This window comes from Mustela erminea, chromosome 17 (assembly GCF_009829155.1).
Source record: "Mustela erminea isolate mMusErm1 chromosome 17, mMusErm1.Pri, whole genome shotgun sequence".
Lineage (NCBI taxonomy): Eukaryota > Metazoa > Chordata > Mammalia > Carnivora > Mustelidae > Mustela > Mustela erminea.
Genome location: NC_045630.1, coordinates 8,362,155 through 8,376,926, shown reverse-complemented (window position 1 = coordinate 8,376,926; position 14,772 = coordinate 8,362,155). Strand labels below are relative to the sequence as shown.

At 36.1% G+C, this 14,772-nt stretch overlaps 1 protein-coding gene across 11 annotated transcripts in view; it reads left to right on the top strand.

Annotated features, from left to right (window-relative positions):
• Nucleotides 1-14,772, top strand: part of CEP170 (centrosomal protein 170) — a 124,832-nt gene that overhangs the window by 60,252 nt on the left and 49,808 nt on the right. For all 11 annotated transcript variants that reach the window (XM_032317261.1, XM_032317270.1, XM_032317264.1 and 8 more), the window contains exons 5-8: nt 5,855-5,913; nt 6,009-6,171; nt 7,240-7,374; nt 13,209-13,685. In XM_032317261.1, the coding sequence (XP_032173152.1) occupies nt 5,855-5,913; nt 6,009-6,171; nt 7,240-7,374; nt 13,209-13,685 (834 nt within the window). The remainder of the gene's footprint in view (nt 1-5,854; nt 5,914-6,008; nt 6,172-7,239; nt 7,375-13,208; nt 13,686-14,772) is intronic.

The following is a 14,772-nucleotide window of genomic DNA, read 5'->3' as shown; positions in this document are numbered from 1 at the left end:
TTACAGACTGCTTACTACATCATTGTGAGTAAAAGGTCAATTATCTTTTAGAGATTTAGATAAGAAAAATATCTTCTGTCTTTATACGTATTGTACCCATATCTTAAATCAATGTAGGTATCATTTCTCATGCTCTTCCTTCCTCTTTACAGGTCCATGTTTTCATCTGGTGTCATTTTCTTTCTGTTCAGGGCTTCAACGTTTCTTGTAGTATGATTTCGTTGATGATGGAATCTTTCCATTTTCATGGTCTGGAAAAGTATTTCACCTGAATTATTGAAAGTTATTATTGCTGGGTATTGAATTGTAGGTGGCATGTCTTTTTTTTCAGTGCGTTAAAGCTGTTTCTCTACTGTATTCTCACTTGTATTATTTCCCTCTGTCCCTGGTTTTGAGCAGTTCGAATGATCTGCCTTGGTGTAATTTTTTTCATGTTTCCCCTGCTTGGAGTTTGTTAATGTTCTTGGATCTGTGGGTTTATAGTTTTAATCAAGTTTAGAAAATGCTTCTGCTGTTATTTTTCCAGATATTATTTTGCTCCTTCAATTAGATGTTGTTAGGTTAACTTGACATTGTCTTTCAGCTTACTGGTACTTTGTTTATGTATTATTTTCTAAAAATTGGTTCTGTGTTCCAGTTTGGATTGTTATTATTGCTATGCCTTTAAGCTTACTGGGTTTTTTTGTTTGTTTGTTTTTTGCAGTGTCTAATCTGCCATTAATCCATGCAGCATAGATTTCATCTCTTGAAGTTCTGTTTGGATTTTGCATTTGATATCTCCCAAACTACTACTTAGCTTTTTGAACATATAGAATATGGTTGTATCTTTTGATACCTTTGTTGACATCTGGGTCAGTTCTGCATCAGTTTTAATTGATTTAATTTGCATGTAGAGTAATTTTTGATTGTATGACAGGCATTGTGAGTTTGTGGAGTATTGTAGGCATATTTTTATATTCATATACATATTTTTGAGCTTTGTTCAGGGACATGGGTTACTTGGAAACAGTTTTATTACTTTGGGTCTTGTTTTTAAGATTTGTTAGGCTTCTAAGCTTAGTCTGAGACTAATATTCCCCATTACGGAGGCAAGACCTTTCTGTATACTACAGAGGTCAGCAAACCCAGTGGCAAATCTGGCCTTCAGCCCATGTTTGTAAACAAGCTTTATTGGAATTCAGCCATGCCCACTCATTTACATATTTCTGTGGCTGCTTTTGGACTACCACAGCAGAGTTGAGTAGTTGTAAAAGAGATCACATGGTCCCAAAGTCTAAAATATTTACTCTCTGGCACTTTACAGGAGATATTTGTGTTCTCTCCTTTATTCAGTGACGCATGAGCTTTTAGGAACAGACACTACTCCTTGCCGTCTGTGTGTACTGGGCACTGTGATGTGTAGTACGTTTAGATGGTTTTTGCCCCAGACCAGGTAGTAGTTTTCTCCCACGTGTGTGTTATTGATAAGTACTCAGCTGAATGCTTGAGAGATATCCTCAGAATATGTGGAATTCTCTCTTCTGTGCAGCTCTCTGCTCTTGAGTACTCATTCCCGTGAACTCTAATCACTTTGGTCTCCCCAGACTCAACCCTCTTTTGTTTACAGCTCAGAGAGCCTGCCAGGCTCTATCCATCCAGATTACCCCTCTCTGCTCTGTGACTTGGAAGCTCTATTAAGGTGGTCATTTGGAGACAGTAATTAAACTCACCTCGTTTGGTTTCTCTTCGCTCAGGAATCACTGTCTTTTGTTCCCTGATATTGATTGTCTTGAAAACCATTGTTTTATATATTCTGTCCATTTTTTGGTTGCTTCAGATGGGAGAGTAACTCTGGTTCCTTTTTTCCATCCTGGCCAGAAGCAGGAGTCTGAGAAGTTGATTTTGGCCATTCTGAATATACAAATTGAATCCAGGGGAGGAGGTGTAGGCTAGAGACAACAGTTTGGGAATCTCCATTGTCTAAATAATATTTAACATCTTAAGACTAAGGGATATCACTCATGGGAGTGAATCAGGTTGGTAAGAGAGAAGTCCAGGGACTGAAACCTGGTACATTCTAATACGAAGAGGCAGGAGAGATAAGGAACCAGTTAAAAAAGATTGAGATAGAATCACAATCTAGGAGAACTAGGTGAACTAGGAGGAAAATCAGAATATGATATGGTTTCCATGTTCAGTGGAAAATGATTTAAACATTACTTAAATACATAAATCTCAAAATCCTTACCATCCCAGTCATATGAGTCAGTGTAAGAATCTACTACCTTAATTCTTTAAATGAGGTTCTTTTTCCCAAAGAAGTTGTCAATTCCTGTAACAATGGCCCACAAAATTATTGGATTAATCATATTAGAAGCAAGGTAAAAATCATTGTCATAATTTTCAAGATTATGGTTTATCTGTACTTGGAACATTACATTTAGTATTGTATGCTTGAATCCGGATCGTGGCTGCTAAAAATGATTAAGAGGGGGATAAACATAACTAAAAATCAAGGATTCTTCATTTAGAGGAGTTAAGATTCTTCCTGATTAATATGATTGATATCCACAACAATATGAACAAGCTTTCCAGATTTCAAAAATGGGGAACACTTCTCAAAGCTTGAAAGAAGTAAATTTAAGAAATTGAGATGAGTGATTAAATAAGAAGTCATGTCATAAAAGAAAAGTTAAAAGGAGTTGTTTAAAAATTATGTTCTTATTAAACAGGTTTTTTTTTTTTAAAGTTAGCCAAGCTATTTATCTACCAAAATAAGATGATACCCTGTTCTAAAGGTGTAGACAAACGTAAGCTAGTAGAAAATTGCTGAAGAAATAAAATTTTCCCCTTGGAAGGTTTTCTGTCATCAACTTTTTTTGTAAAACTTTGGCATCTCCTAGGACCTGCCTTGTCAATACAGTGTGCAATCTATTTTAGCATAATTGTGTATTTCAATATTGAATATAGTCAAATAAATTTTCCATATTTCTAAGGAGAAGATCCAAAAAGAAAAGTTTTTGTTTAACTTAAGGAGACTTTTTAAGGGTATTCTTATATGTGTATTTTTAAATCACACATATAAGATATGCAAATTGAGAAAATGAATGCTTTTTTCCATTCTTCCACTATATAAAATAATTTTATTCAGGTATTCTCATATATTGTGACATCCAGTGTCTTCAGCATTATGAGAATCACATTCTTTTTAGTATACAGTTTTTCAGAGAACATTTTATTAATGCCCATTCAGTTGTTCAAGACTATAGCACTTTTTGAAACCTTAAAACACTGGAAATCTTGTCCAAAGCTGCAAAAGCTCCTATGTAATATTGGATTTCTTCTGTAAGTGCTTGGTATCTCCCCAATGAAACAACTTAGTGACTTTATTTTTAAAATGATTTTTGAAAGATGTGTTTACAATGATATCTGATACTTGGTGTTCTTAAGGCCCTAGGAGTAACAAAAACTATTTAAAATTTTGCTCTCCTTTTAGTTAGCTTTAATTATCATTCGGATAAAAGAGAGGATCTTAGAGAGCATTACTTGTATGCAGATGAGTTTCTTTCACCCCACTTTTAGATAAACATTTCCTGAATAAATTGAACATAGGGATGACTTAGAATAGCCATAACACAGCCTTATGTAAAGAAATAGGAAAATAACATACAAACGAATTTTTTTTTTAATTTTATGTATTTTGGGGCACCTGGGTGGCTCAGTGGGTTAAGCCTCTGCCTTTGGCTCAGGTCATGATCCCAGGGTCCTGGGATGGAGCCCTGCATCCAACTCTCTGCTCGTCAGGGAGCCTGCTTCCCCCTCTCTTTCTGCCTGCCTCTCTGCCTTCTTGCAATCTCTCTCTCTCTCTCTCTCTCTGTAAAGTAAATAAATAATCTAAAGAAAAAAGAAAGAAGATTTTATTTATTTCAAGAGAGAGGCTATGTAATCAGGGGGAGGGGCAAAGGGAGACAAAGAGAATCCTAAGCCGGCTCCATGATCAGTTTAGAGCCCGATGTAGGGCTCGACCCCATGTCCCTGAGAGCATGACATGAGTTTAAATCAAGAGTCAGATGCAACTGACTGAGCCACCCAGGCATCCCATAAATACAATGTTTAAATCAGCAAGAATTTAAACTTCCTGTAACTTTTTAATTCAGATGTAATCCACGTTACTAGTTAATACTGTATTGTATATTCTTAACTTATAACATGAGTAATTGTATCTTAGTTTGTCATTTTTTTAAAATTAGCAACTTAAGAATAGTTAACCTGCATCTGTACCATTAGGAGGATGATAACTTTGGAGGCAAATGTGAGGACTAAGGCAGGCTCAAAATCTCGTAGTGATACCAGTGTTCTCAGGCAAATTCATGACCCAAACAAGAGAATCCTTGAGCTTCCATTTTGGAAGGTAAAGTATCTGACCCCAAGAAGTGTGGCCTCTCTCCAGTTGTCCCTGATCTTAAAGGAGTCTTAAGTCTAAAGACAGTACCCCAGACTAGCCTTGGGGTATAGCCTGGAGCCCTCCCCAGAGTAAATTTGAAGCCCCCAGAAAACCCTCACAGCAGGCTATGGTCATGTGTGTTTCCCACTGGAAAAGTGGAAATGGCTTTCAGTTTTTTTGAGACACCCTTTTCCTTTGGAAATGTAGGAATGCTGTAAATCTTCTCCAACTATTAATGAGTTTCCTGGGGGTAAAACAAAATTACTAGACTTACTTTTCATGAAATATGAAATTATTACAAAGTATGTATTTTCACCTATATCAGGAAGTACGGTACCAGCATGTGTACAAAACCAAAAAGGAAAATTCTAGTATTTCACATATTTCACAGCTATGGGAACCCTGGACTGGGATTCAGCTGACTAGATTTTGGTCTTGGGTTTTACCCCTCCAGTCCCTATATATAGAATAAGACGACCAGTTTGTGGAATTAAACAGGGTATTCCCCACAGCTCTTTACAACTCCACAAAAATTCCGAGTTTTTATTGTTTTAATGAATAGAAATGTAAATTAAATACTTGTTTGCAAGTTTGCTGCTCCTTAGGCATGGAAACTATTTTTACCCCAAGCACTTGTGATAATTATAGCTTTTTACCCTTGAAGTCATAGGATGCTGTGAATTGGTAAAGGATAATAGGATTTATTAGTACATGGTTATAAAAGTCCTTTCAGTACAGGGTTAAGTAATGGTGGGAAATGTGACCTCTGCTGTGTAGTGAAAGATATTCTTTAATATACAGAGGCATTGTTCTTTTTGGCATAATGATGAAAGCATTCGTTTTATCTAGCACTTGGGTCTAATCTGTATAGAATCAGTTGTTTGGTAATGTAATATGACCTTGACTGAAACGCCTGAGGGAAGGGGCGATTGTGGTTGCTGTAAGGACCATAATTATAGCATTTCTTCTGCACTTTCAAAATAAACTTCATTTTTATCAGTGCTTATAAAGTCTGAGTAATCCAGTTCTTTTAGGATTTACTGTTGGGTAATCACTGATGAGATACTTCCTTTCACATTACTGTGATTAACTCAATATAATTTGACCCAGGTGCTTTTTCTTTGCAGTCATACTGTTTGTTTGTGAGAACTGAAAATGTCTTTTGTGGTCTAATCACCCAGCTATTTGCTTCTTGAAGGCCATTACTGATTAAGTTGGGAATTACTTGCTAGATTTTAGATTTTTCTCTAAGTATTTAAAAATTAAAGTCTTTATGGTTGTGGGCATATTACAACATTTAACTCTTAAGGGGAATATAATGCTTCCGTTGTAATTACCTGTTGAAAGTAGGACAATTTCAAAATTATCTTTGATGATTTAAAGCTTGAGTATCAGAATTTTGAAATGATATTCTTCCTTAGCTCTGTTTACATACAAATCTCTTCACTGTAGTACGAGGAGAAATGAGGGTCCCTGAAGAAGCACTAAAGGTAAAAATGATTCCTCATTTCTTTTGTAAACCTGTCATTTACTAGGGTTTATTTTACTCCTAGATGTTTCATTTTCATTTTTAAATGTTCTGTAGCACGAGAAGTTTACCATTCAGCTTCAGTTGTCCCAAAAATCTAACGAATCAGAATTATCCAAATCTGCATGTGCCAAAAGCCTCGATGCAAAGCTGGCAGATACTTCGACAGACGTGCCGCACAAAGCCGCAGAAGCACTGCGACCTGAGGAGAAGGCCCTGGGTAAGTGAGCATCTGGAAAACACCGTGTTTCTGCTTGATTGTGAAGAAAGCACGTGCTTTGTTCTGCAGAACTTGGCCATGTCCATATCAGTTTATAATAATGACAACTTTAGAGTGCCTGGGTGGCTCAGTGGGTTGGGGCCTCTGCCTTCGGCTCGGGTCATCATCCCAGGGTCCTGGAATCGAGCCCCACATCAGGCTCTCTGCTCAGCGGGGAGCCTGCTTCCTCCTCTCTCTCTGCCTGCCTCTCTGCCTACTTGTGATCTCTGTCAAAAAATAAATAAATAATCTTTTTAAAAAAGTAATGCAACTTTAGAGAGGGATTTAATGCAGCCAGTGTCCTCATTAGAAAGTGTTATATAACACGTAATCATATGTGGCCGTTATAGGTAGTTGTGTTAAATATGTTTAAATATTTGAAGGAAGTAAATATGGTCATTTACACTATTTTTATTATTTCATGTTTTATGATTTTTCTGAACTATAATAACTGAAATGAATTAACAGGAAATACCCAGTGAGGTTACATCATCATCATCATTATATTTATCATGTTCCAGGAACTGCTCTAGATAAATAATCCCATTTATACAAAAACAATTTTTTAAACTAATAGGCATTACCAAATTTGCTCAGATATAAACCTGCTAGTCACATTAACAGCTAGTTTAAATTTAGTTACTCTGCAGTACCCTTAGGCTTTAAAAATATTTTTAATGGTCACTCATACCAAAATTTAGTTTTGTTTTTTTTTATTTAGACTTACTTGATGAGCCATTTCTATATACCAAAAAACTGATTCTACCTTCACAAAAAAGCTATTAGGCTAACGCAGTTTACGTACTTAGATATTCACCAGTGCAAAATTTCGTTTATTTAGTGATGTCCAGCATTGAATAGGGTCTTAAACAAATAACAGGTTTTTCAACTTAGAGTACTTTTCAGTTACCTAGACTGTACTTTCTTTTTATTTAATAAATTAACCAGGCAATTCTTGCAGTCTGCAAAAGTCTTTTTTTTTTTTTCTGTTTCATATGCTTTAGGCAGATTTTTTTCGCCCCTTTCCAGATATTTCGGCCATGCCTCGTGGTACTCCCTTATATGGGCAGCCATCATGGTGGGGGGACGATGAAGTGGAGGAGAAAAGGGCTCTCAAGTCAAATGGCAAACCTGAAGAAAAAACTCAGGAAGCTGGAACAGCAGGTAAGGAAAAGCTCAGAGTATGACATTTCAGCGGATATTTTGGGAAGAATTTATAATCTAAGCAGAAATCTGACAACCCTGAAAAAAGATATATATATCTACTAATCTTTAATAAAAAATGTTGTGATTGTCCTAAGTGACCTTGTCATTGTAAGTTTATTACATATGATTCTCACATAAAGTCTTAATTCCAGTATCATTTTTATTTAAAATACTATTTTAACATATGAGATTAAAACTTGAAAAATAGATTAATAATGTAATTGGGCATTTAAAATAATTTGAAATAATTATTAAAATGTTTCAATTAGACCAAAATAGTAGGCACAAACTAATTTTGTGTGCTTCATTAGATTTGTAGGTATATAATCATATTTTTAAATGAACAGTTTTTTTTAATGTTCAGAAATGTGATGTATGAAATTAAAGCTTCTTTAAAACCTCCGTGTGCTTTATTTGTTGGGATATGGTAACAACAGAAGTAGCCGAGTTCAGCAGCCAGAAAGAAAAGATAGTTCTGGGTCACAGTCATAGTCCAGGAACATTTTCTTTTGTTGCTAGAGGGATTTAGTAATGAGCTAAGTGTCCCATAAGCCAGAAAATCAAGATTTCCAGGAAACAAACAGAAGTATCAGTTGTCACATAAGGACTTGGCAAAGACATGGACACCAGAGGGTCAAATGGCCAGTTTCCACGATAATGGCAGATAAGGATCCAGGACCGGAGGAATTAAATGCTGGTACCAGGAAACCCAGCAGTACGGAAAACCAAGTATGACTCTGAGTCAAAGATAGATGCCATCAGAACCCTTCTCAGTTTTCTACTTTTGACCCTAGCTGTACAAGATAAGACATTCTTCTTAGCTGGAGAGTAAGAACACTGTACTTTAAATATGCTGATATTGCTAGGATACAAGTCTAATAAGAAAGCTGGCTTTATGGACTCGGTTTTACAAGTGCCCCAAACTGAAGTTGTCAACTTCGCAAATAAATTCCCATTGTCGCTTCCTCATTTCTGTCCACCAGCACGGTTTTCTTCGTGTCCAAGCTTAGAAATACTGAGTATTGATGCTTCGTATCGTTTAGCATATGGGTCAGATGCAGACAACACAAATGCGACCTGAGACTAAGCGGAAAGGAAATTTACTGGCTTATACGACTGTTTCTTCAGGGCTGATTCCTGCCTCTCTGCAGTGTCTTCAGGAGCCCGTTTCTCCCCTTCTCAGCTCTGTCCATGGTGTCTAGAGCTAAGGGGCATCTGTCCTCATCATCGTCTGTGTGAATGAAAATGAATTCTTAAATGATTATCAGCTTGTGTGGCCTGTCTTTACTCAGTGTCATTTTTGCCACATGACAAAAGCTGTCTCATAATCTTGGGATTATTCTTGAGTAAGAAGGAACTAAGTGATTTATGTCTTGTGTTAAATGCCATAAAGAACCCAGTCAGATGCCACCAATTAAGAGCTGGGTGAGGGTTTCATCGGCTTTCTCATATTAGTGTGTTTCACATTTATTATTTGTAGTCTCGTAAAATACAGGATGAAGGGAACAGTTTTCTGACGTGGAATAACTTATGATATTGAGATTGCACAATCAGTTCGAAGGTACACACTAAATCTAATGTAATTTGATCATTTCAAAATTGTTTCTATTGAATGTTTCAAATTACGACATAAAAGTTAACAGTTTATGCTCTAAGCGTGCTCTTTTGTAAACGCAAAAGGTGATTTGCTTCTTGGTTACCAATTTTTGGAATGTAAAGTCTTAGTAATTATTGTGAGAGATGAACATTTCAGAAAGGGTAATAGAGTATGTGCCATGTGCTGACTTCTTATGCCCCTCTCAGTGGGTCCACATGAGTCCAGAATCTTCTACAGACTTAAGCACAGAGCCTAAAAAACCCTAGAACCAAATATGTATGCTGGACAACCAAATTCTCCTGAAACTGTATGAATATTTTTAGTCCTAAAAGAAGGAGAATTTGTCCTCACTTGAGCTATCAGTGTGCTCTTTGACCTACTGGCAGGGTGTGAACATTTATTTAAGTTATATTTAAAAGCCTTTACTTGTTGCAACTATGAGGAATAGATTTCTGGCTCTTTTTACATTGATTTTAATCTAATCATACTAAATTTGGAAACTTTCCAGTTGTGACTCCTTTTTAGCAAAAGGTATTTCCTGGTCTTTGTTATTTGAGGCACTTGAATATGTGAGGTTGGATATATGTTCTCAGTTGAGCGAATGGGCTTTCATGATAGCCTTTATCATCTTGATTTAGTTAAATATTTCACTTAATTTAGTACAGAAGAATGAAGGAAACAGTTTTTTGGACTATGTGTATTAGAAGTTTCCCCAAAAGGCTGCATAATCATAAAATGCCCTAAACTTGAGGATATTATCACCAGTTGCATTTCTGATTTAGATTAACATAATTAATTCTAGAATAATCAATTGTTAAGTAGTTTTAAGTATCTAGCAGTTGAGATTATAACAAAATATTAGGATGTTTCATATATTAATTTAGTAAAAACAGAGTTTGAAGATAAATCGATATTAAATTCACAAATTTCCAGAATCTGTTCTGTCAGTGTTCTGACAACTATTTTATTTTTCTATATTAATTTAGAAGCCCCCTCCCCCGCCGTGGTTTTTCTAGAGGACCTACTCTTCTAAAGTAAAGTAGGCCCACACATGATCTGTTTTTATCATCTTCAGAGAAATGAATTCCTTCAGGTGACTGAATTTTATATTTACAACTGACAATTTATTTTAAGTGTTTAACCATTTTCTTCAATTTCTATTAAATGAATTACCCATATCACTGCCTTCTTAAGTGGAGAAGGCGGACTATAATTTAAGTTTCTGGTTGTTGACTAAGTCGTCATGCTGAGTATCAGTTACTGAACTATGATACATCACAGCGATGTCCTTGGGGGACACTGAAGGATGTAGGACCGCAGGCCCTGTGTACCAGATGGTTCTGGACCGCCATGCTTCTGAGCTGTTGTGTTTTTGTCTGATTCTTCTCAGTGCAGTGTGTCTTACCTTAATCCCTGCTTCAGGTTTGCTACATCTAGCTAAGCAGATAGTAAAAAGGCTCTTGGTGAGTGACTTCCCAGTTAGAAAGATCACGAATATGGGAATATTCATTGTGGAATTTGTCTTAGGTTTTTTAGAGTTAGATTTTTGGTTTAGTTTTCATTTCCCTGACTCTCTTCTATGCTGGAGAATTGGGGAAAAGAGAGAGACACTTGTGTGCCGGGCTTTGTTCTGGGTAACTTAGATTATCTCACTTAATACTTAACCTCACTGGATCATCACAGTAGTCTCGTGGATAGATACCATTATTTCTGATGAGGAAAATGAGAAAGACTGATGGAGACAGGATTTATCTGACTGCAGATCTCTTCGCTACTTTCCTGCCTAGCTATAGTCATCAGGTCTTGACATGCTGCCTTTCCCCTCTATGGTGCTACCTGACATTGTTAAGTAATTGATTTCTAGGGAAATTGTGTAAGTCTCGGGTTTCTAGTCCTTGGAGTAAAGGCGACTTTGAAGTAGGACGAATGGATGATACTTAGAAACAGTGATGTGCAGTTGTCGATCTCTGTTGTTTTTATGTGTTACAATGTGAAAAAATGTTGAAAGTATATCAGGATTAACTGTGAATTTTTCCTTTACAAGGAAGGAAAACTAGGAGAGTATTCCTTTAAATTATGAATGACAAGTAGATGATAAATGCTATATCCTTGGAGCAGATTTTTGTGGTTTTTGCTTTGTAGTAGATGTAGTTCAGCCACATGATTTTATTTGGGTGGCCACGTGGTGGTAGAAAGAACCATCCCTTGTCCCCAGACAGCATTATTCTGTTAGCAGAAGGATGAGCAAAGCAGAATAAATCACTCAGTGAGTGTATGGATATAACTGACGGGTACACACACAGATGTAGATTTATAGGTTTATAAGCCAATTGTACTATAAGGAATTGATCAAGTCCAGTACATTGTAATAATAAATAAGTCTATGTAGAAAAATTAAAAATAACAATTATTAATGAGTTGCTAATATATGGGGAACAATTTACTCATGGGACATTTTAAATGGCAGGTTTTCAGAGTAAACAGAGTGCATGTGGACATTTTACTGTTAAGATAAATTAACTCTTACATAAAGAAATTTTAGAACAGTACTTTAGGTTATGTGGTCTTGTTGTATAAGCTCTTCTTCCAATTAGTATGAAAATTCTTGCTTTAATGACAGAGTATTTTCTGATACACATTTCACATTTTCAGCTATAAGAAAACCTGTATTTTGAAGAGAATGATTTTTACACTGAAAATTGTTTTCTTTGCTCTGTTTACTTTCTGTGTAGTGGGTTTTTTCATTTTTGATTTTTGTTTTAGAACTGGAGCTTGATGTTTCCTATACCCTCTTCCATACATTTGATTTTAGCAGTGTTGTTGTCCCATTCTTACAACCTAAAAGCAAACACTTTTTTATGTTTGTTTTATGTTCAGAGAGTACTGCCAAAAAGTCAATTATAGCACCTGAAGAATCCATCAAGATTTAATATTTGAAAAGATACTTCAAGAGACCAAATAGTACTTCACTTAATTAGGGAATGATTGGAAACAACCCAGTCTCCGTGTACTGCCTTTCTTCCTAATAAATTATCTGTGTATGGTTTTCCCATCAATCTATTTAAAAATAGAATGCTTCTGTGAGCTTTAGGGAAATATTTTCATTTGAACTCTTTGCCATCTTAGTAATAGACATGATTCTTTTGCTGCCTGAAAAAGAGGTCAGTTTAATCTTCTATTTATTTATTTATCTATTTAGTAATTTTTTCATTTGCACTAATAACACATACTTATAAGAAGACATTTCAGTAGTCATTTTCATTTATATATTTTATTTGCCAATTTCCTTCACATATACTGTGTACAAATGTGTATATTTTTATACCTTTATCTTCATTTCTGAACTAGCAGAACAATAGTGACTGTGTTCCAGAGTCCCTTCTGCCTGCTCTGGTTGTTTTGATCTGAGATTTATAATTCAGCTTTCCTCCTAAGAATTTTTGGCACTTGTGCATATTCTGCTGTACAGACACACACATGGATTTTCTTCTGGATTTTTTGGCTGGCAACTAAAATTTCTATTTTTACCTTATTTCTTTCACACTACTGCTCGGATTGCAATGCTGCAGGCAAACCGCATGTTTTATCTTTAGTCGTTCTTTTCTTCTTTATCACATGTATCCATCTTCTTGCAGTGATCGCACATCAGTAATGTTATTTTTATAATTCTAAAAGTAATGTCTCTAAATATCATGGTGGGAAATGGTAAGTGTTCTCATTACTTCGAGAACATTGCTTGTATATTAACTTCATGTTTCTTCATTTAAGCACCTGTTCTTTAGAGCTCTACTTTGTGTTCATAGATACTTCATCCTCCTGATTTGATAAGGAAATTCGTATTTTTTCTATGTTTCTAGATGTATATATCTAATGTGCATCTCCATCTATATTTGATTTCTTTTGCATCTTGTTGATTTCTAGATCCAAGTTGGAAGAAATATGGATCTAGCCATGTAGGGTCCGCCTCTTAACTGCTTTGTTCTTTGTCACAGCTGCTACTTATCTTGCATCTTCTGCTACTGAATGCTGTACTTATAATCAAAATTATTTCTGCTCTGTGATATTTGCCAGGTTTTCATCCAGGCTGTGATCTGCCTTCTGATTCTCATGGCACAATACAAATGGCCATAATTATTCTCCTTTAAGTGCTAGAAGCTTCCAAATATTTTGAATTTTCTCTTATTTTTTTTATTAGGGTGCAGCATAGATGCCAAGCAAGTTGAGGAACAATCTGCAGCTGCAAATGAAGAAGTACTTTTTCCTTTCTGTAGGGAACCAAGTTACTTTGAAATCCCTACAAAAGAATTTCAGCAGCCATCACAAATAACAGAGAGCACTATTCATGAAATCCCAACAAAAGACACACCAAGTTCCCATACAACAGGTGCAGGGCATGCTTCATTTACCATTGAATTTGATGACAGTACGCCAGGGAAGGTCACTATTAGAGACCATGTGACGAAATTCACTTCTGATCAGCGCCACAAGTCCAAGAAGTCTTCTCCTGGAACTCAAGACCTGCCGGGGATTCAAACAGGAATGATGGCTCCAGAAAATAAAGTTGCTGACTGGCTAGCACAGAACAACCCTCCCCAGATGGTGTGGGAGAGAACAGAAGAGGACTCCAAAAGTATTAAAAGTGATGTTCCCGTTTACTTGAAAAGGTTGAAAGGTAAAGTGAATTGATCATTTCAGAACTTCCTCTTTTGTGATAAAGAAAATTCAGTCTTCACAGTTAACCAAAATACTCCTAGATAAATAATTATATGGTAGGAAATGTCAGCTTTTCAAAGCTCTGTATTTGCTTTCAAAGCAAGCCATACTACCCTTGTCCACCTCACTCATTAAAAACAGTCTGTCTTCATTTTCCTGCCAAAAACAGATTGGTTTCGTGAATTTAATTTATGCCTTTAAAAATGTTTCTTTTTCCTGTGGAAATAAAACATTCATTTCTGTTCACCAGCGGAATTCCCTAGAAGACAATTCTCATCGTTTCCTTGACTTAAGGAAAAGCTCTATTCAATTCTGTTCTTCTCTGTTGTGATGCTTCCAGTAAAATGTCAGTGTCTAGATTTTGAAAGAAGTTACCAGCCATTTGATAATGGGCCAGAGGTTTGCATTAGTAATTCAGTGACATTGTTGGTAGTGTGCTTCCAGCTTTTCTCAGCAGTTACTCATGAAACAAAAACTTTCGGTCTAGAGATACTGCAAATCAATTGAATCAAAAATGTTTTTGATAGTAAAACTTAAGAAATCACTGGGGCACCTGGGTGGCTCAGTGGGTTAAAAACTCTGCCTTCAGCTCAGGGCATGGTCCCAGGGTCCTGAGATCGAGCCCCACGTCGGACTCTGCTCGGCAGGGAGCCTGCATCCTCCTCTCTCTGCCTGCCTCTCCACAATTGGGTGTTTGTTTGTGAAATAGTATATGCTCATTAGTGTAATGCCTGGCCACAATTAGTCAAATATCTATACCTGTGTATCAGGGTATCATCTGAATGATTTTTCCATTGTTTTGCTAATTAGGTATATTTTAATTACCCTATCTTAATTTTATTTAATAAGCTATCTTTAAGAGGAATGACTGCATGCTCATCTGGCCATTCTGTTTCTATACAAGGGGTTAATGAGCTTAAAAAAAATGCTCATTGAGGTTATTATATTTCTAATACTTTACCTGGGGACTTCATTATGAAGCAAGTGCTCAATAATTTGAATATACTATGAATGACTTCACTATCACTGTTCAGACTAACCCTGAC